The sequence below is a fragment of the Cebidichthys violaceus genome, unplaced genomic scaffold (assembly GCF_023349555.1).
Source record: "Cebidichthys violaceus isolate CVI_PGR_0920_01 unplaced genomic scaffold, fCebVio1.0.p SCAF_28, whole genome shotgun sequence".
Classification (NCBI taxonomy): Eukaryota; Metazoa; Chordata; class Actinopteri; order Perciformes; family Stichaeidae; genus Cebidichthys; species Cebidichthys violaceus.
Window position 1 is genome coordinate 1,934,546 of NW_027176461.1, and position 17,403 is coordinate 1,951,948.

The following is a 17,403-nucleotide window of genomic DNA, read 5'->3' on the forward strand; positions in this document are numbered from 1 at the left end:
CTAAAACATACAACTTCAACAGTGTTAATGTCTCTAAAGGGTGGATATTTCTTGTATTTTGGGATATGAAGAATTAAAACAACTGAGAAGTGAGCTCAGGTCACTGAAGTGAAACATTCCTCCCCCTACATGTCCTCCTCTCTCTCATGTTTCTGCCTCTCCTCTCCTCTCTCTCACCAGGTGATGCAGCACCCGACAGAGGGAGGCCAGGTTCTGCCTCTCTGCAGCAACCAGAAAGACCTGCTGGGGAAGGTGGCCGAGATCTGGATCTTTTCTCTGTCCAGTCAGCCAATAGACCACGAGGAGGCAGCCCTGCAGGGAGGACAGAAGATCAAATGCTCCGGTACACTTTGCCTCTCATTACCCGCGGTGCTCCGAGGTTAACGCGGCAGGAAGCCATCGTAATCACCTAATATGCTCGATGTGCTACGCGGAGCAGGGATCACAGGGTTCAGGCTATTTTTTTCTCTCTCTCTCTAAGCGCGCAGAAAGCGATTTTAAATTCAGGTAGCATACAGTGCACTGTTTGTACGTCATGTTCATTTGGAGCCATGGCTGCGCGTCAAATTTAAAAGGGTCATTGAAATATGTATGAGGCGTCTTCTTCACTCCGGCCTTTAATCTTCCTACTTGTCCTCCGCTTTAGATAACTACTCAGAGGAGGAGTACGAGAGCTTCTCCTCGGAGCAGGAGGCCAGCGACGACGCCGTGCAGGTTCAGGTGAGTCGGCCTCGACATCATTGAGGCAAGCGGACTTTTAAGGGTCGTGATGCAAAGAGAATCGATTAACCTCATCCTGGTCCAGTCAGCTAATAATTGAGCACGTCTGGTCTTGCGCTGCATAATTTGTTTAGTAAAACTTCAAGACAGACAAGTGTAAATAATGCATCATCATCATCATCCTCTCTATCTACTGCTAAAGCTGCGTTCTTCCGCTCTAAAATCCTAACCTCTGCTTCCAATCCTAAAAAACTCTTTGAAACTTTCACTTCACTCCTCCAACCCCCACCCCCTCCTCCTACTTCCTCCCTTCTCCCTGATGGTTTCGCCAACTTCTTTGACAAGAAGGTAAACGATATCAGATCCTCCTTCTCTCAGCCCCTCTCTCCCTGTCCAATCCTGCCCCCACAGCTCTCCCTCCCATCTCCACGCCCCATCTTACCCTTTCTGGCTCCTCTCTCCCCTAACGAGGTCCTCAACCTTGTTACGTCTAACCGCCCCACCACGTGCTCCCTTGACCCGATCCCTTCCCCTCTTCTTCAGTCTATTGCGACTGAACTCCTTCCTTTCCTCACCCACCTCATCAACACATCTCTTGTTTCAGGATGCTTTCCCACGGCCTTCAAGACCGCCAGAGTCACCCCCCTTCTGAAGAAACCATCACTTGACCCCTCTGATGTCAAGAACTTCAGACCGGTTTCTCTTCTACCCTTTCTATCCAAAACACTTGAACGTGCTGTCTTTAACCAACTGTCTTCCTATCTCCACCAAAACAGCCTTTTGGACCCCCACCAGTCCGGGTTCAAAGTGGGTCACTCGACAGAGACGGCCCTCCTTGCGGTGACAGAGTCGCTTCACGCCGTGAGAGCTAACTCTCTCTCCTCTGTCCTGATTCTCCTGGACTTGTCTGCGGCATTTGACACTGTGAACCATCAAATCCTCCTCTCATCCCTCGAGGGGATGGGCGTCTCAGGCTCTGCACTCTCCCTGTTTGCATCCTACCTGACGGGTCGATCCTACCAGGTGACCTGGAGGGGGCCGTGTCGGAACCACGCATGCTGACTACGGGGGTTCCGCAAGGGTCAGTCCTGGGCCCCCTTCTCTTCTCGCTCTACACAACATCTCTGGGTTCTGTTATTCGCTCGCATGACTTCTCCTACCATTGTTATGCCGATGACACCCAGCTGGTCTTGTCATTTCCCCCCGGTGACACCCAAGTGGAGACGCGCATCGCTGCGTGTTTGGCTGACATCTCGAAGTGGATGACGACACACCACCTCAAGCTCAACCTAGACAAAACTGAGCTACTGTTCCTCCCGGGGAAGGGTTGCCCGCACCGGGACCTGTCCATCACCATTGATGATACCGTGGTGACGCCAACTCGGACTGCGAGGAACCTGGGTGTGACCCTGGATGACCAACTGTCATTCTCGGCAAACATTTCATCCGTTACAAGCTCCTGCAGATTCCTGCTCTACAACATCAGGAGGATTCGTCCCTTCCTGACTGACGAGACGGCGCAGGTTCTCATCCAGGCTCTTGTCATCTCCCGCCTGGACTACTGCAACTCTCTACTCGCCGGAGCCCCGGCGTCGGCCATCAGACCTCTGGAGCTTGTCCAGAAAGCTGCAGCTCGCCTGGTGTTCAATCGCCCCAAGTTCTCCCACACAACTTCCTTTCTCCGTTCTCTACACTGGCTACCTATAAGAGCTCGCATCCAGTTCAAGACTCTGGTGCTAGCCTACAGGGCAGTGAAAGGAACAGCTCCTTCCTATCTCCAGGCCATGGTCAAGCCTTACACCCCCGCCCGACCACTTCGCTCTGCTGCCTCGGGGCGATTGGTGGCCCCGTCGCTCAGAGGTCCTGGCGGCCGATCGACCCGGTCACGGCTGTTTTCTGTCCTGGCCCCACAGTGGTGGAATGAACTTCCCACTGACGTCAGGACAGCAGAGTCGCTGCCCATCTTTCGGCGCAGGCTGAAAACCCACCGCTTCAGGAAGTGCTACCCTGAGCCTTCCACTTAGCGCTTATTGTTTTCATACTAGCTTGTTGCACTTATTGTATTCGTACTACTAATAGCACTAACTGTTATTCTTGTTTCTGCACTGTACTTTGGCTCTGAGTTATGCTCTGCTTCATGCTCTTAGATGCTTGTTTGGAAAATGAGATGTACTTATGACTTCTGGTGACTAGTAGTTCTTTTGATTACCAATGTTGAATGCACTTATTGTAAGTCGCTTTGGATAAAAGCGTCTGCTAAATGACTGTAATGTAATGTAATGTAATCATCAGGCTGAATTTGAACTTCATTTGTGTCAGGATCTGGAGGATGACGAATACGATGTGAGAAAGCCAAAGAAGCAGAGGAGGTCGATTGTGAGGACCCCCTCCATCACCAGAGTAAGAGACAAGGCCCAGCTATAAGATAAAGAAACAATACTTGTTGTGTGTTTGGTTTGAGCATTCCTACCTACAGGGAAAACCAAGACAGCGACTGCAGTGAACCCACACAGTGACCTTCAGTTTCATGGTGGTAAAACTGGTGTTTGGCCAATTTCTTGCCCGGGGAAAGTTACTACTTGGCGGCAGAGGTGTGGACTTGAGTCATATGACTTGGACTTAAGTAAAACTCCAGTCACACATTTGATGATTTTAGATTTTACTTGAATCATTGACTTTTGACTTGACAAAATCATTTGATGTTATCTGCATTGACTCATGACTTCACTTGGACTTGAGCCTTTTAAGTTGAAAATACTCGATAGCTTCCCACAATCCCAAGTATGAAATATATAAATGTATATTATAACTCCAATTGAATGCTCTTCTAAAATAAACACCACTTATTTACATTCATTCATTCACAGATGGTCAAGTCATATTGAAACTTTCAAAGAGCTTTAATGCTCCAGTTTAAACATGTTTTTGCTCATGGGTGATGTGGCTTCATAGAGCTCAGTAAACAGGAGAAGGATATGAAAGCCCCAGAAAGCAGATGAGGCATGATGTTGCTTGATTATTGATTTACACAAGCACACGCAGCGAAATCGATACCCAGCCAAAACTGCAAGTGCATCTACTGCCGGTAAAATGACTAGCACGGAGGAGCTCAGCGCCTGTGACTGTTTTTCTGTGAATTGGATTACTGAGAGTGCTGAAGTAAATCATAACTGGTTCACAGACTGACTGGTGGCTGTGTGTTTGCTCTCCTGTGTTTTAGCAGCAGAACTTTAAGCAGCGCGTGGTGGCTCTTCTGAAGCGCTTCAGAGTTTCAGATGAGGTGAGTGTTTCTGTCTCGTGTGGCTTCTACTGTGGAGCTGCTGAGCTACTAAACATGTTAATGCCTGTGCGTGTGTGTGTGTGTGTGTGTGTGTGTGTGTGTGTGTGTGTGTGTGTGTGTGTGTGTGTGTGTGTGTGTGTGTGTGTGTGTGTGTGTGTGTGTGTGTGTGAGAGAAGGTGCTGGACTCGGAGCAGGACCCTGCAGAGCCGCCCCCTGAGGTGGAGGAGGAGGACCTGGACCTGGATAGCGTAGAGTTTGAGAACCCGAGTGACAGCGGCCCGGAGCTGGACGACGACGACAGCGTCCTCAGCACACCAAAACCCAAACTCAAGTGAGTGTTTCTCAGCAGTAATGTTTGTGTTTATGTGTGAAACACTTAAAGTATACAGTGTGGGGCACTGCAGGCCAAATCATTATGATAATTAAGTAAAAATGCTTCACAAAAGGTCTGAATTGTATTGTAACACTGACATTCCTAAAAATAGGACCTTCTATTTACTTTCACCTGTAGTTCCTGCATGAAACTGTTCACAACCAGGTCTGTTGATTATCTTTAGTAACCGGGTCAGGATTTATGGAAAGAGATATTTCTGTTGAGTAACTCAAAATAAAATGTTGCCGCTTTGAGCTCTACGGCCGATATCTCCAACACTCGGCAACTCGCACCGAAACAATCTAATAAAAAGCACCACAGGTAAGAGGTAAAATATGTATTTTTTATTTTTTTGGGTGAGCTGTCCCTTTAAACCCTGCAGCAGGCGGTCACATGTCAGAACCACAGGCTGCTTTCCTTTTAATCTTATGCTTATTAGTGAAACTGTATTCAGCCAATATGTTGCACTAATGTTCTGTGGCAATGACATTTTAATGTCACTGTCTTAAAATGCATTTTCAGGGTTTCCTCTAGGTTTTAATACTTTGCAGGGCAGGAATCTCTCTGAAACAACTTTTAGGTAATGGGGCACTTCATTAAAACATACTTAAACTTAAAAAAGTCCTCCAGCAGTTTAGTTTCCCATTGTAATCTATAAAGTCCCCCGTGTGGGTCAAGCTCTATTATAAGCTGGATCTTTCGCTTTATTCAATTCTTTTGAATTAATCTTTTTTAATTAACCTTCCTGTCTTTCTGCCATAAAAGTTCCTCGAGCGTCGCAGAAGATGTGATGCAACTGCATTGACGTACAATGCAGGATGACAAAAAAAACAAATCAAAGCGTAAAGTCAAAGATTGGTCTTGGTAGAGTTTAGCATGCCGTCATTGACTGTAGATGTTATTTTTTCACCCAGAGGAGACTCCTCATACCAGTCAATAGTCATGTTGACACAAACTGATTAGGTTTCTTTACTTCAGTCCAGATTGTTTCTTGTGTTTCAGGCCATATTTCGAGGGTCTGTCCCTCTCCAGCTCTCAGACGGAGATCGGCAGCATCCACAGCATCCGGAGCCACCGGGAGCCTCCGAGCCCGGTGAGAGCGAAGTCACTGCGACAGCACAGCGATTAACACAACGTTTGAAACAATCCTGAACATGAACATGTAACTTCAGTTCACATGATATCACACTTTGTTTGCCTCCTCTACATTTACTCAAACAAACTGGGTCACTTATACCACAATGAAACATCTGGAGGCCGATCAGTGTAACCACTGAACTGCACCAATAGCCGATGAGCAAACGCACTGGAGCCGAAAGACGTCCATTATCCTGCTTAAGGGCGTTTTTTAGTGCAGAAGGGAAAGTACAGAAGAGAAAAAGTCATATTTTCCCATCATTCCGCAGGTTTAAACCAGTTATAAAGTGAGTTTGTTTATGAAACTGTAGGGCTTCCTGTTGAACCAACAAACCATCACAAGATATCGAATGAAACAATTCTTCATGTGAAATCAAAGTTCCTGGGGCTCCATCCAAACCAGGTAATGTTTATTGTTCTTCTCATCGTCTCATTCCAGATTGACCCGGATAATACCAAGTGTGCTGGGGCCAAGTTTCCAGATGACGGTGTGTCTGATAACGTCTCTTTTGTGAGTATCAACTCTTCAAGCTGCTCAGGAGAGTGCTTTGACTGAATCACATTGCTAGGCAACAGCTTGGTTTTATGTTTACTTCCTGCCAGCTTATGTCATTCTCATACACCGAAACAATGTTTTTTTTGTATTATTATTTGTGTTTATCTGCATTATACAACCTCCTGATATCTTTGTATATTACATTTCTTCAATAATAAAAAAAGAATATATACATATATATATATACAACACACACACACACACACACACACACACACACACACACACACATATATATATATATATATATATATATATATATATATATATATATAAAATGAGTAACAACTAAAATCCTCAGGGACAGTTGACACATTTATTGTGTGAACAAGTGTTTGATTTGAAAAGCATAAAAGCATAAACATGTCTGTCAGCTCTGGAGTCATAAACCCTGCTGCTTGTTTTTCTCTCTCTCTTTGTTTTCTCTCAGGAGCAGCCTGAGGCGGTGACTCCGACCACAGAGCTGGAGATGGACAACATGGACACATTTCTAGAGAGACTGCCACCGAGTGGCAAAATGACCAAGACAGAGTCCCTAATCATTTCATCCAACAGGTAGAAATACATAAACATCAGTAATCCACTCCTTAAATCATTGATTTACATCTGCAGGATGGGTTTTAAAGCTGACAGAAATCTTTACTATGGAAACTCACCGAGAAGAACATGACACTGGGGCCTTTTCAAAGGGAAAATAGGAAATACATGCTTTGAGTCGTTGACCATTACATCACTACCTCTGCTTCTGGCACTCTCTTCATCTGCTGTTTTTTTCCAGGCAGGAACCGAAGTTGGCAGGGAGGCGAGGCAGGAGCACGTCGCTGAAGGAGCGCCAGCCCAGCAGGCCCCAGAACGAGAGGGCCAACAGCCTGGACAACGAGCGGTCTCTGGACACGCGCTGCCACCTACAGGTAGGACGAGAGAGCTGCAGGAGAACCCAAAAGATATTGTTCTTTCAATGGAACATAAAATACCAGTTATTATCACAAGCGTCGCCTCTTTACGCTCCATGATGTCTTATAGATTCATCTTAAAACAACTCAGTCACTTTAAAGTTGTGTTCACTCTTTCTTCTTAATTTCATCAAACCTATTTTATGGTCCCCTAAATTTAAATATATGGGTCCTCATTTTAAGGTTTCTTATCTTTCCATCCTAGATTCCAAGAAAGACAGTCTATGACCAACTCAACCACATCCTGGTGTCTGATAACCACCTCCCCGACAGCATCATCCTCATCAACACGTCAGACTGGCAGGGCCAGGTTAGAAGCACCTGCACGAAAATGCTTGAAATGGCTGCTTTTGTCTTAACACTTGCTTTTCATAATTTACCAGTCGAGCTGATATAGATAGATATTTTTTTTGTGATCAACAATTTTTATTTTAGCACGGACGAGACACTACAAACAACAAGAGTGCAGCACACGCAGTGTTGAAAACAGGAATTAAAGATTTAAAAACATTGCTGGCATAAGATACAGTACATAAGCAGTAATAAAGGAAAATAGGAGGCAGATATTCCCAAGCAAAATACAAATACCAGTAGACTGGAAAAAAGGGAAAAAAACGAATCCCTCTATAAAATCCAACCCTACATCTGATTCTTCCTCTCCTTCCCGCTCAGTATCTCTCAGATATGCTGCAAAACCACCACCTACCCGTGGTCTGCACCTGCACCACGGCCGACATCCAAGCTGCGTTCAACACTATTGTCTCCCGCATACAGAGATTGTAAGTGAACCTCTCACACGCTGACTTTGTTTGTCTGTCTTTTTCCATCATATATTCGCTTTTTCTCACAAAAGCTGTTGACCAAATGTGGTGTTATTGATTGTGAAACTGTACGGCTTCTGTTTATTTTTTTTCCTAGTTGCAACTGCAACTCCCAGACGCCCATTCCCATAAAGATCGCAGTGGCCGGAGCGCAGCACTACCTCAGTGCTGTTCTGAGGCTTTTTGTGGACCACCTTTCCCATAAGACCCCTGACTGGCTCGGCTACATGAGGTTCCTTATCATCCCTCTTGGTTAGTAGCAGCCTAACCCTAACGCTACGTTTGTTGTTGTTGTTGTTGTTGTTGTTGTTGTAGCATTTAAAGGTGCTACATATGTTCATACATGAGTATATGATTGTCAGATTGAAATTTAGCTAAATTAAAATGCTGTAATTACTGAAAATTGATAAGATAATGGTGGAGACCTGTCTAGTGGTATTAGTGCTTCTCGAAATAATTTAACACTGCATCTGCAACTGTTTGTCTTTGATTGGTTTAGGTGCACATCCAGTCTCCAAATATCTCGGCACAATTGACTATCGATACAACAGTTTGTTCCAAGATGCTGCCTGGAGGGATTTGTTTCACAAGCCAGAAGCTCCGGTTATTGGTGGGCTCTTAACTTACTGACATTTGAATTTGTACAGTTTTTATAAAGTCTTAAAGGAGCAGTGTGTAGGATTTAGTGGCATCTAGCGGTGAGGTTGCAGATTGAAACCACCTGAATACTCCCTCCCTTTCCTACGGTGGCCTTCAGGTAACGTTAAAAAAACAGATGGCAACCAATGTGGAAGAGCCTTAAAATTGCATTCTTTCTATTGGCCATCAGGGGGCAGATTGTATAGAAGTCTATGAGAAAATGACCCAACTTTTCACTTGTTTTATTCCCTCAGTAAACATTGTAAACATGAGTTTAGGATCTCAATTGCTAGTTTCAAGTCTTCTTCAATCCAGCATGATGTTCATTTCGTAAATTATGGAACATTTAGAGTAAAATAGACCATAAAGTAATGTATTCTATAGGGTGGGGCTACCTTGTGATTGACCCCTATACTGTGTCTCTCTTTCACGGCTTCACTCCTCCGCAGTCCCAATATGGCGACGGCCAAAATGCCGAACTAAAGGTTTCAAAAGTATAGTCCGAAGACCAATGGTTGACGTTTCAAAGACTACGTCCTTTTCTTATAAACAGTCTTTGGTAAATGTTGTTGAACGCTCTCTAGAACCAGTGTTTGGTTTGTCCGTTCTGGGCTACTGTAGAAACATGACGGTACAACATGGGGATCTCCGTGAAACGGACCCGCTCCAAATGTTAGTTCTAAACGTCTCATTCCAAGGTAACGAATACACAACAGTGGTTAGTTTCAGGGGATTATACACTACTGAAAACATAGTCATGAATGTTCTATTCAATTTCTGCCAATAAGTCCCCCAAAGTCCTACACATGGTTCCTTTAAGAGAACACATACATTCAAGAAAAGTGGTCAATTTGAAGAATGAATTTGAACATCTTAGTGAATGTTTGTTCATGTTTACAGTCAGCCGTAGAGAATGAATTAATCTCTGCATCCTGTGCAGCCCAGCAGAACCCAGACGTGGTGTCGAGGGTAACTCAGTACATGGTGGGAGCTAACGGAGCTCACCAGCTTCCCATCGCGGAGGCCATGCTCACCTACAAACAGAAGAGGTATGTTTTCATCCCTCATTTAGTAACCTGAGAACATTTCACACTGAGTTGTACAGCAGTGAGACTTTAAAGGGGTTTTTGTAAGCTACACTGAAAAAGCTTGAATTTTGGGGGTTTCGTCTAACAGGAAATGCTTCTAATGCAGAGCTTTCAGCAGTTTTTCAAAAGGGGATTGAGTTGAACTGTTGTGTAAAACTCTTTGAACAATTCATGTGATATGTTAGCTGGCTTTCCAAAATACATTTCATACGTTTTCTGCACACTTTTTGAATTCTGGCAAAACTCACAAGCAGACAAGAAATAGAAATCACTGCATATTTGCTTGCTTTGAAAATACATTAATCAGCAGGATTTTCAGAACAAAAACATAATTTGTGTTGCAGTTTTACGTTTAGACAGGATAGATCAGCCTTGTCCAATTGAATGTCCTACACTTGTTGCAAGAAGCAACATAATGTTCAACTGAAACAACTGCTGCTGTCAGAATAGTTTATATAATCTGGAATAATATGTGAAGTAAAATGTACATTCAATACAATAGTGGTGCATTCTGTTCGTTCATTTAAATATGTTTTAACCCCCTTTTGAAAAACAAACTGGAGGTTAAAGTTTCATTAATGTTGTGAAGTTTGTGTTTGTTTGGGAGTGTCTGTCTTTTAAACATCACTGTCTTTCCATCACTGTGTGTGTGTGTGTGTGTGTGTGTGTGTGTGTGTGTGCGTGTGTGAGAATAACATGTTTTTTTTATCTTTTTGTTACATTTTTTCTTTTCTTTCTTTGAAGGAAAAAGAGCTTTCATTTTGATTTTGCAGTAAGGTATTGTGGTCGATTGAGTTTCTCATGTAGCCTGGTGATTCATGTGCTTTCTGTGTGTTGGAGCTATTTTTCCCTTGAACTTTTCTTTTTTGGAGCTTGCCACTTTAACAGCTGTCTAAAATGATTCTTCTTTTTTTTTTTCTATTAACAGTTTGAGCCATAAACTTCTCAGATAAGATCTACTATCCAGGCCACAGCACATGGTTGTAAATAACACAAGCACACAGACACCGTTTGAGATTTATTGAACTAATTAAAACTACATGGGTCATATAGCTATTAAGACACTCTAGCTTTGTCCTTTTTGTACAGTTGAAATTTTGTTAGGTGCACCAATAACATATTATGTTGTTTGAATAAACTTGTAGTTAATGAGTGTCACATTGTTTCAATGTATTAAAATCAACTAAAAGTCAATCCCCACCCTTTTTGAAAATCAGTGTTGACATTTATTCAAACTTTAACATCACAAGTGTTTTCAACTTGGTTTCAATGTCAGCCTTCAATTCAATACTTCTGCTATTTTGCTGGGAAGCTGCAGCCAACAGCTAAGCTTGACGACTGGAAACAGCCGGCCTGGGTCTGTCCAAAGGTATCAAAGACGTCTAAAACTCACTAGATAAAAGCAGTTTGTAGTTTTATGGGGAGATATGTGTGTTTGACTATTTCACTCTCATCTGCCGTGAAATAGTCCTGCACATAAATCCTGGTCCACTTCTTTTTCTGGATTTAACAAACGTGTTTTCCAGATTCTGGTTGTCAGATTTTGGAACAGAGCCAGACTACCTGTTTCCCTCTGTTTACAGTCTTTATGCTAAGCTAAGCTAACCTGCTCCTGGCTGTAGCTTAATATTTACCATACAGACAGTGAGAGATAAAGGTATGACATCATAACCCATGAATAAAATCAATCATCAATCTTTCCATCTAACGCACAGGGAAGAGAGCAAATAAGCGTTTTCCCAAAATGTTGAACAATTCCTTTTATTGCTTCATGCAGAAGTTGTATGCACATTTTCTAAACGAAGAGTTTCTCATCTCAATCCATGATCTGTGTGCTCTTGTTGTGAAGATTATTATTCTTGTTATTAATGACCATCATAGAAAGACAATCCTTACTCCTCCAAGCAGTCTTCATTGATAAGATATCAGAGGACTGAAGAGTGAAATGTGCTGATAAAGTGGCAAGAGACCAAATACCATCAGCTCTCTGTTTCTTCCTCCCTGCTGCTTCTCATCGTGCTTTTGGCCGCCCATGTCTGTCTGTTATCAGTTAGAAGTAGAAAACCTGCACACAACGTCGTTTTTGTGATTGAATGACGAACCTGAATCAGGATCGACATTTAAGTTACTTGTTTGGTTCAATGTAGTAACGTCCCCATCAAATGATCAACTGCACTGTCCTCAGTGCTAAAGGGCCTGTTTTAAAATTATGTTAATAGCTTTAAATATATATTCAATGACAAAATGTTATGCTCAATGTCTATTTTTTAGTAGGTAGAACTAACTGTTCAAATATTAAGCTTAAAAAAGTTTTAAAATTTGTTGAGCTTTTCTAGTTTTCTAATTACTATCAAATTATATATGTGTATTTTTTTAAAGGAAAGAGATTAGACAGAAAATACATTTTCACAAAGTTACAAAGTGCCTTGCATTAAAACAAGGAATAAAAAAAGTACTTGAAATCCAATATGTAAAAGATCAAATGATATGAATGATGATTAAAAACAATTACAACGCATTTTCAGTTAAAATAAAGATCAGTTAAGAAGAGATTTAAAGGAGGTACTGACTTTGCCAGCCTGAGATCACAGCTAAGGGGCCCGGGCACCCTTATAATACGGCCCCTCTTATTAAACATAAATGCAATAAATAAATAAAATATAATGATAACATAAACATACAGTCAGTAATGTACAATACAAACATTAAAAGCTACTAATACCAGTTATTCTGTCCTTTAACTGAAAAGTGCATGTGTTTTGTTCATAGTTCTACATCCATCTACATGGATCGACGTGCATGTGCATCTTTTAACAATACATCCCACATTTAAGATAACATATGGCTCAAACATGTCAGACAGAAGTCATGTGTTGTGTCATAACCCATCCCTGCAAGGCCAGATGAACATTTAACACCCACATACCAGGCAGACATCTGGCTTTCCTTCTCTCTGGCTGCGCCGAAAAAAGCGATTACAGCAGAGATGTGTTGTTGTGTTTGGGGAAGCAGAACGTGGCCTTGATGTGCAAACTGTGACCCACTGCAGACTGTCTTCTCTCTCTCTCTCTCTGTAGTCTGTCTGTTTCTTCCCTGGGGGGGCGATGGCAGGTTTCTTCCAGGCAAGAGCAACAACCTTTCACATCATGTAACGTCTTTGCATTTAGTAAAAAACCAAACATAGAACCATTCTTCAGGCTATTTTTCCGGTCATTGCCAGGAAAAATAGTTCCAGGAAGGCTTGTAAGTGTAGCTATGCACTACCGCTCTCAGGTAGTGCATGGAACCGGAGAAGTTGTGGATTTAGGTTGATGCTCTTCCTTCTCATCCACTTCTTTATGACTGGAGTTTAGTTGTTCCCCCGATGGACTTGCTTTCCCCTTGAATGCCCTTCTGGTTTGGTAGATCCAGTCTGCATCTGCAATAACTGGATGGCTTTGTTGGAGGCACCGAACCACTAGCTTGCATGTTTTGCTCTCTGCTTCAACGAGGGAACTAAATCTGTTTTAGTGGAGGTTTAAAGCTCAGCAGCAAGTTCAGCATGCGCTGTTGATTCTGTTTGGACTGTGATAGCTTTGCAAACTTTCTGTGCAATGGAAGACTTCAGTATTTCCACATGTGAAACATTGGAAATCATGCATTATCAAACTAATTGCCAGATCTCAATGTTACTAACTGTAGATTTCTTTGAATAATCTTTAATGATCTTTTACTTTTCACAAGCATTTGGAAATGCTTGTAGGAGTCAGTCCTCTTTGATTCAATTACATGTTTCCTCATGTGCATAATTTCTTTCCTTTTCTTCACAACACATTGATTCTTTTCTTGCATCCTTTTCACGTGAACTCTGTTTCGGCCTCTGCTGCCTCTCCACAGCCCGGATGAGGACTCGTGTCAGAAATTCATCCCCTTCATTGGGGTAAGTAGCCTCTTTATTTTCCCTAAATAGTCACTGTGTTGATTCTGTCCTCATCCAGCTGATGCTTAAGCTCATGTTTGACACTGACACAGCTGTTAGAAGTCTTTTAATATTTTTTTTTAATACACGTAATAATCCTTTATCCTCTGCTTTGAATTCTGCAGATGGTGAAAGTTGGCCTCGTGGAGCAAACGTCTGCAACGTCAGGCAAGCAATAAGTTTGTAGAAACATTTTTGACATTTAAAAGAAAGAAAAAAGTATTCAAATTGTGCAACAAGAAATCTGCACAAAACAAACAAACTGATTTCTCCACCACAGTATTTTCTTTTGGAGGTAAATGATTGAGTGTTTCCTCCCTCAGGAGACTCTGACGATGCAGCACCTCTGGGCTCCTCGCTGCTCTCCTCCACCCCTCCACAAGTATCACCGGCTCTCAAAGAGGCGTCGCCCACCCCACCCTCCTCTCCCTCCGTCACCACCAGCTTCTGTGCTTACAGGTATGACGTCAAGAGATATTTCTGCAAAATAGAGCAAAAAATTTGAATTTTTCCTTCTTTTATACATGTTTAAGCAGGTGTAGTAAATAGATAATATAAAAACGTATGTCATGATAATGTATTTTTCTTCCAGAGAAGATACATTTTTCTATCATGTTAAAGGAAATTAGCCAACATATAAAATATATTTTCCAACTTATTTGGGCATTAAAGAAATAGTTCATACCCCCTCACATGTCTACTGTAAGTAGGAAGCTACGACCAGCAGCTCAAAATGTAAAAAATGTCCTTTAATATGTGACAGTAAGAGCAGGAAGGCTCAGCAACTGCGTTGAATCATAGTGTCATCTACCTCTCATATTTTCAGATTTAGCTAGTTGAACTCTCCCAAGTTATTCTATTAAAAAAAGAGAGATATTTTCCACAACCTCCACCTCACTGACTGTCGTCTGTAGTTCTGTAGGTCAGGCGGAGCTGATGGGGCTTCAGGTGGACTACTGGGTGGCTCCAACAGACAGGAAGAAAGACATGGAGAAGCGGGACTCCTCCTCCAAAAACACTCTGAAGTGCAATTTCCGCTCGCTGCAGGTCAGCCGGCTGCCCCTGGGGGGCGTGGAGCCGAGCCCCCAGCCCACCATGTCCATGACTGTGGTGACCAAGGAGAAGAATAAGAAGGGTAAGCTGGACACACCTGTGTTGTCCAGGTGGATGCATGTTTCTGCGGATGTGTTTTTTTCTGACTGCAGTAAAGTAATAGTTCATCCCTGATATCAGGGATGGAAAGTGTAGAAGAATCATATTTTTAGGATATATCACTGAACTTGAATATCTGATCAAATCTCTTACCATCCGACCTGAAACGTTGCACCAAAATGTCACCCGAATTTGAATGAATCCTCCGAGACCAGAAAGATTCTGAATCCCTCATTTACTCACAGCGTGCATATCTCTGTCGTTCCCTTCTGCCAGTCATGTTCCTGCCAAAAAAGAGCAAAGACAAGGAGGTGGAGTCGAAGAGTCAAGTGATCGAGGGCATCAGCCGGCTCATCTGCACTGCCAAGCACCAGCAGACCATGCTGAGAGGTAAACAGACCTCCTGCCCCGTCCTGACATGTCCTCCTCCTCTGAGACATCCTCATACTGATCTCAATACCTGCATATTATGTATTTTTAAGTAAAATTGCTCTTCTTACTTAAAACTTAGAAACCATTGGTTTAGTTTGGCATTAAACAGAAAATAAATCAACAACTCTTAATGAAATAATTGATTTTTTATATAAGTCATGTAAGTAAGTACGTAAATAAGCAAGCAAGTAATTAAGTAAGTAAGTAAGTATTGTATGCACAACCTACACTGGTCCCAATAGACCGCAAAAAATAATAATCAACTGATTAATCATGCCGCTTAAATGAAAAAACATGAAGCACGTGTGTGGAATATTCAGTTGGTACTCTGGGTTGTTCAGTATAACATTAACTCCTGTAATGAAAGTGTAACTTTATGTTTGTTTTGCGTCTCTTCCTCTGCAGTACTGATTGACGGCGTCGAATGGAATGACGTCAAGTTTTTCCAGCTGGCGGCACAATGGTCCTCACACGTCAAACATTTCCCCATTGGGATCTTTGGGCACACGAAAGGCCCTTACTAGCAGCACCTAAAAGACTGAAACACTGAGGACAGTCTCCCCCCCCCCCCCCCCCCCCCCCCCCCCCCCCCATCCTCCCTTTTCCCCCGTGCCAACACATTTTAACCCCCCGCCCCCCCCTCCCCCCCGCACACTTCTTCTATTCTGCTGTCTTAATTTAAGCTCCTGCTTTCAGCTGTTGCATTTGTCCAATTATTTAATCTTTTGCATGTTCTTTTTTTAATTTTCTATTTATGGAAAAATGTCTTGAGGCAAAGCTGCCGAGGGACTATTTCTTTACTCAGCTTTTTAAAAGAAAAAAGATCCTGCTGATGTTTTCTAGACTTTTGAGAAAAACAAAACAAATTAAATAATAATTAGTCATTACTTCTAATCTTTAATATACTCGTACGAGTGCCCAGGCTTCACCCTCTACCATTATTTCTTTTTAAATTAGGTGAGGATTTTTTTAATCAATTGGTTGGGACATTTAATCAAAAATATACATATATATATTTAATTATACATATATATGTATATAGACATATATAGGTATATATGTCTATATATAGGTATATATATAATTGTCAAGTCAAAGATGATGAAGAAATTTGTGATTTTCAAGTTGGGAGACTGTTGTCAATTCATTGTCTTAATCCTAAAGAAGCAAAAAGTAAATGGCCCCTGAGCTTTGGCTCTCAGCACTCAACTAGGAGTCTCATGTGCAATAGACTGAAAACTGTGTGAATGTGATTCTTAATAATTATCTGGCACTGATAGAGGATTACACACTGCTCTCAGTCATGATTTTCAACCCCTTCTCTTCTCTATTTTCTCCTCATGGTTTGAGGTCTGAACAGTTTTGCTCCAAAGTGAGACATATGAGAAATAGTGAAGAAAAGTATTAATAGCACAAAATTAACTACCTTTTAGATTGTAGTCCGGACAGAAAGGAATACATTGACATTTCGGGTATTTCGCTTTCTTTCTGAGAGTTGGATAAGAAGATTGTTACCACCCTAATGTCTTTACAGTAAATATGTGGCTAGAGCCAGCAGTCGGTTAGCTTAGATTAGCATAAAGGCTGAAAACAGCGGGAAACGGCTAGTCTGGCTCTGTCCAAAGGTAAAAATCTGCCTATCAGCGCCTCTTAAGATCATTAATAAACATGAATGGTCTTCTTGAGTGTAAAACAACATTTTACGATTGGATTTAAAGGAAAATAGTCTGGCACTTAACCCCCAAAACAACACAATTTGTCATCTTATGCAATTAAGTAAAGAAAAGAGACAAAACACACAATAAACAAAGTTAAAAATTACTTTTATTGATATTATTACTATATTTTACATTTTCTGTAGATGTTGCAGTAATATCGTTATCGTGGATTCTTTTGGCCTACTGTGGACCTTTCCCCCTCCCCCATTTCCAGTCTTCATACTAAACCAAGCTAACTGGCTACTGACAAACAGCTAGCCTAGCTATGATCACACAAAAAATCCATCCACCAGCATTTGTAAAGCTCACAAATGAACATGTGATATATTCTTTGTTCAATCTGTACAAAAAATCTGAGTGTTAAAATGACAAGTTGTGGTTTTACACAGAGCCAGGCTAGCTGTTTTCCCCCGTTTCCAGTCTTTGTGTTAAGCTAAGCTAAGCTAATCGTCTGATAGCCGTAGCTTCAGCTAGCTACCAGAGATCTTCCCATCTAACTCTCGTTAAGAAACCCAATATATTTTTTACCCAAAATGTTTAACTGCTCCTTGAAGCTTGTTTTATAAGATGCTACAC

The 17,403-nt window shown here is 42.0% G+C and overlaps 1 protein-coding gene across 5 annotated transcripts in view; it reads left to right on the plus strand.

Annotated features, from left to right (window-relative positions):
* Window positions 1–15,665, plus strand: part of pacs2 (phosphofurin acidic cluster sorting protein 2) — a 58,103-nt gene extending 42,438 nt beyond the window's left edge. Inside the window, exons 5-26 of one of the 5 annotated variants that reach the window (XM_068721884.1) lie at window positions 181–343; window positions 647–720; window positions 3,040–3,120; window positions 3,941–4,000; window positions 4,177–4,331; window positions 5,376–5,466; window positions 5,950–6,021; window positions 6,497–6,621; window positions 6,845–6,977; window positions 7,225–7,329; window positions 7,692–7,798; window positions 7,938–8,092; window positions 8,340–8,450; window positions 9,420–9,528; window positions 10,312–10,344; window positions 12,645–12,689; window positions 13,444–13,486; window positions 13,651–13,693; window positions 13,849–13,984; window positions 14,440–14,660; window positions 14,954–15,067; window positions 15,515–15,665. In XM_068721884.1, coding sequence (XP_068577985.1) covers window positions 181–343; window positions 647–720; window positions 3,040–3,120; window positions 3,941–4,000; window positions 4,177–4,331; window positions 5,376–5,466; window positions 5,950–6,021; window positions 6,497–6,621; window positions 6,845–6,977; window positions 7,225–7,329; window positions 7,692–7,798; window positions 7,938–8,092; window positions 8,340–8,450; window positions 9,420–9,528; window positions 10,312–10,344; window positions 12,645–12,689; window positions 13,444–13,486; window positions 13,651–13,693; window positions 13,849–13,984; window positions 14,440–14,660; window positions 14,954–15,067; window positions 15,515–15,633 — 2,295 coding nt within the window. In that variant the 3' untranslated portion in view covers window positions 15,634–15,665. The remainder of the gene's footprint in view (window positions 1–180; window positions 344–646; window positions 721–3,039; window positions 3,121–3,940; window positions 4,001–4,176; window positions 4,332–5,375; window positions 5,467–5,949; window positions 6,022–6,496; window positions 6,622–6,844; window positions 6,978–7,224; window positions 7,330–7,691; window positions 7,799–7,937; window positions 8,093–8,339; window positions 8,451–9,419; window positions 9,529–10,311; window positions 10,345–12,644; window positions 12,690–13,443; window positions 13,487–13,650; window positions 13,694–13,848; window positions 13,985–14,439; window positions 14,661–14,953; window positions 15,068–15,514) is intronic. The other 4 variants (XM_068721885.1, XM_068721887.1, XM_068721886.1 and 1 more) reach the window with 4 other exon arrangements.
* The last annotated feature ends 1,738 nt before the right edge of the window (window positions 15,666–17,403 follow it).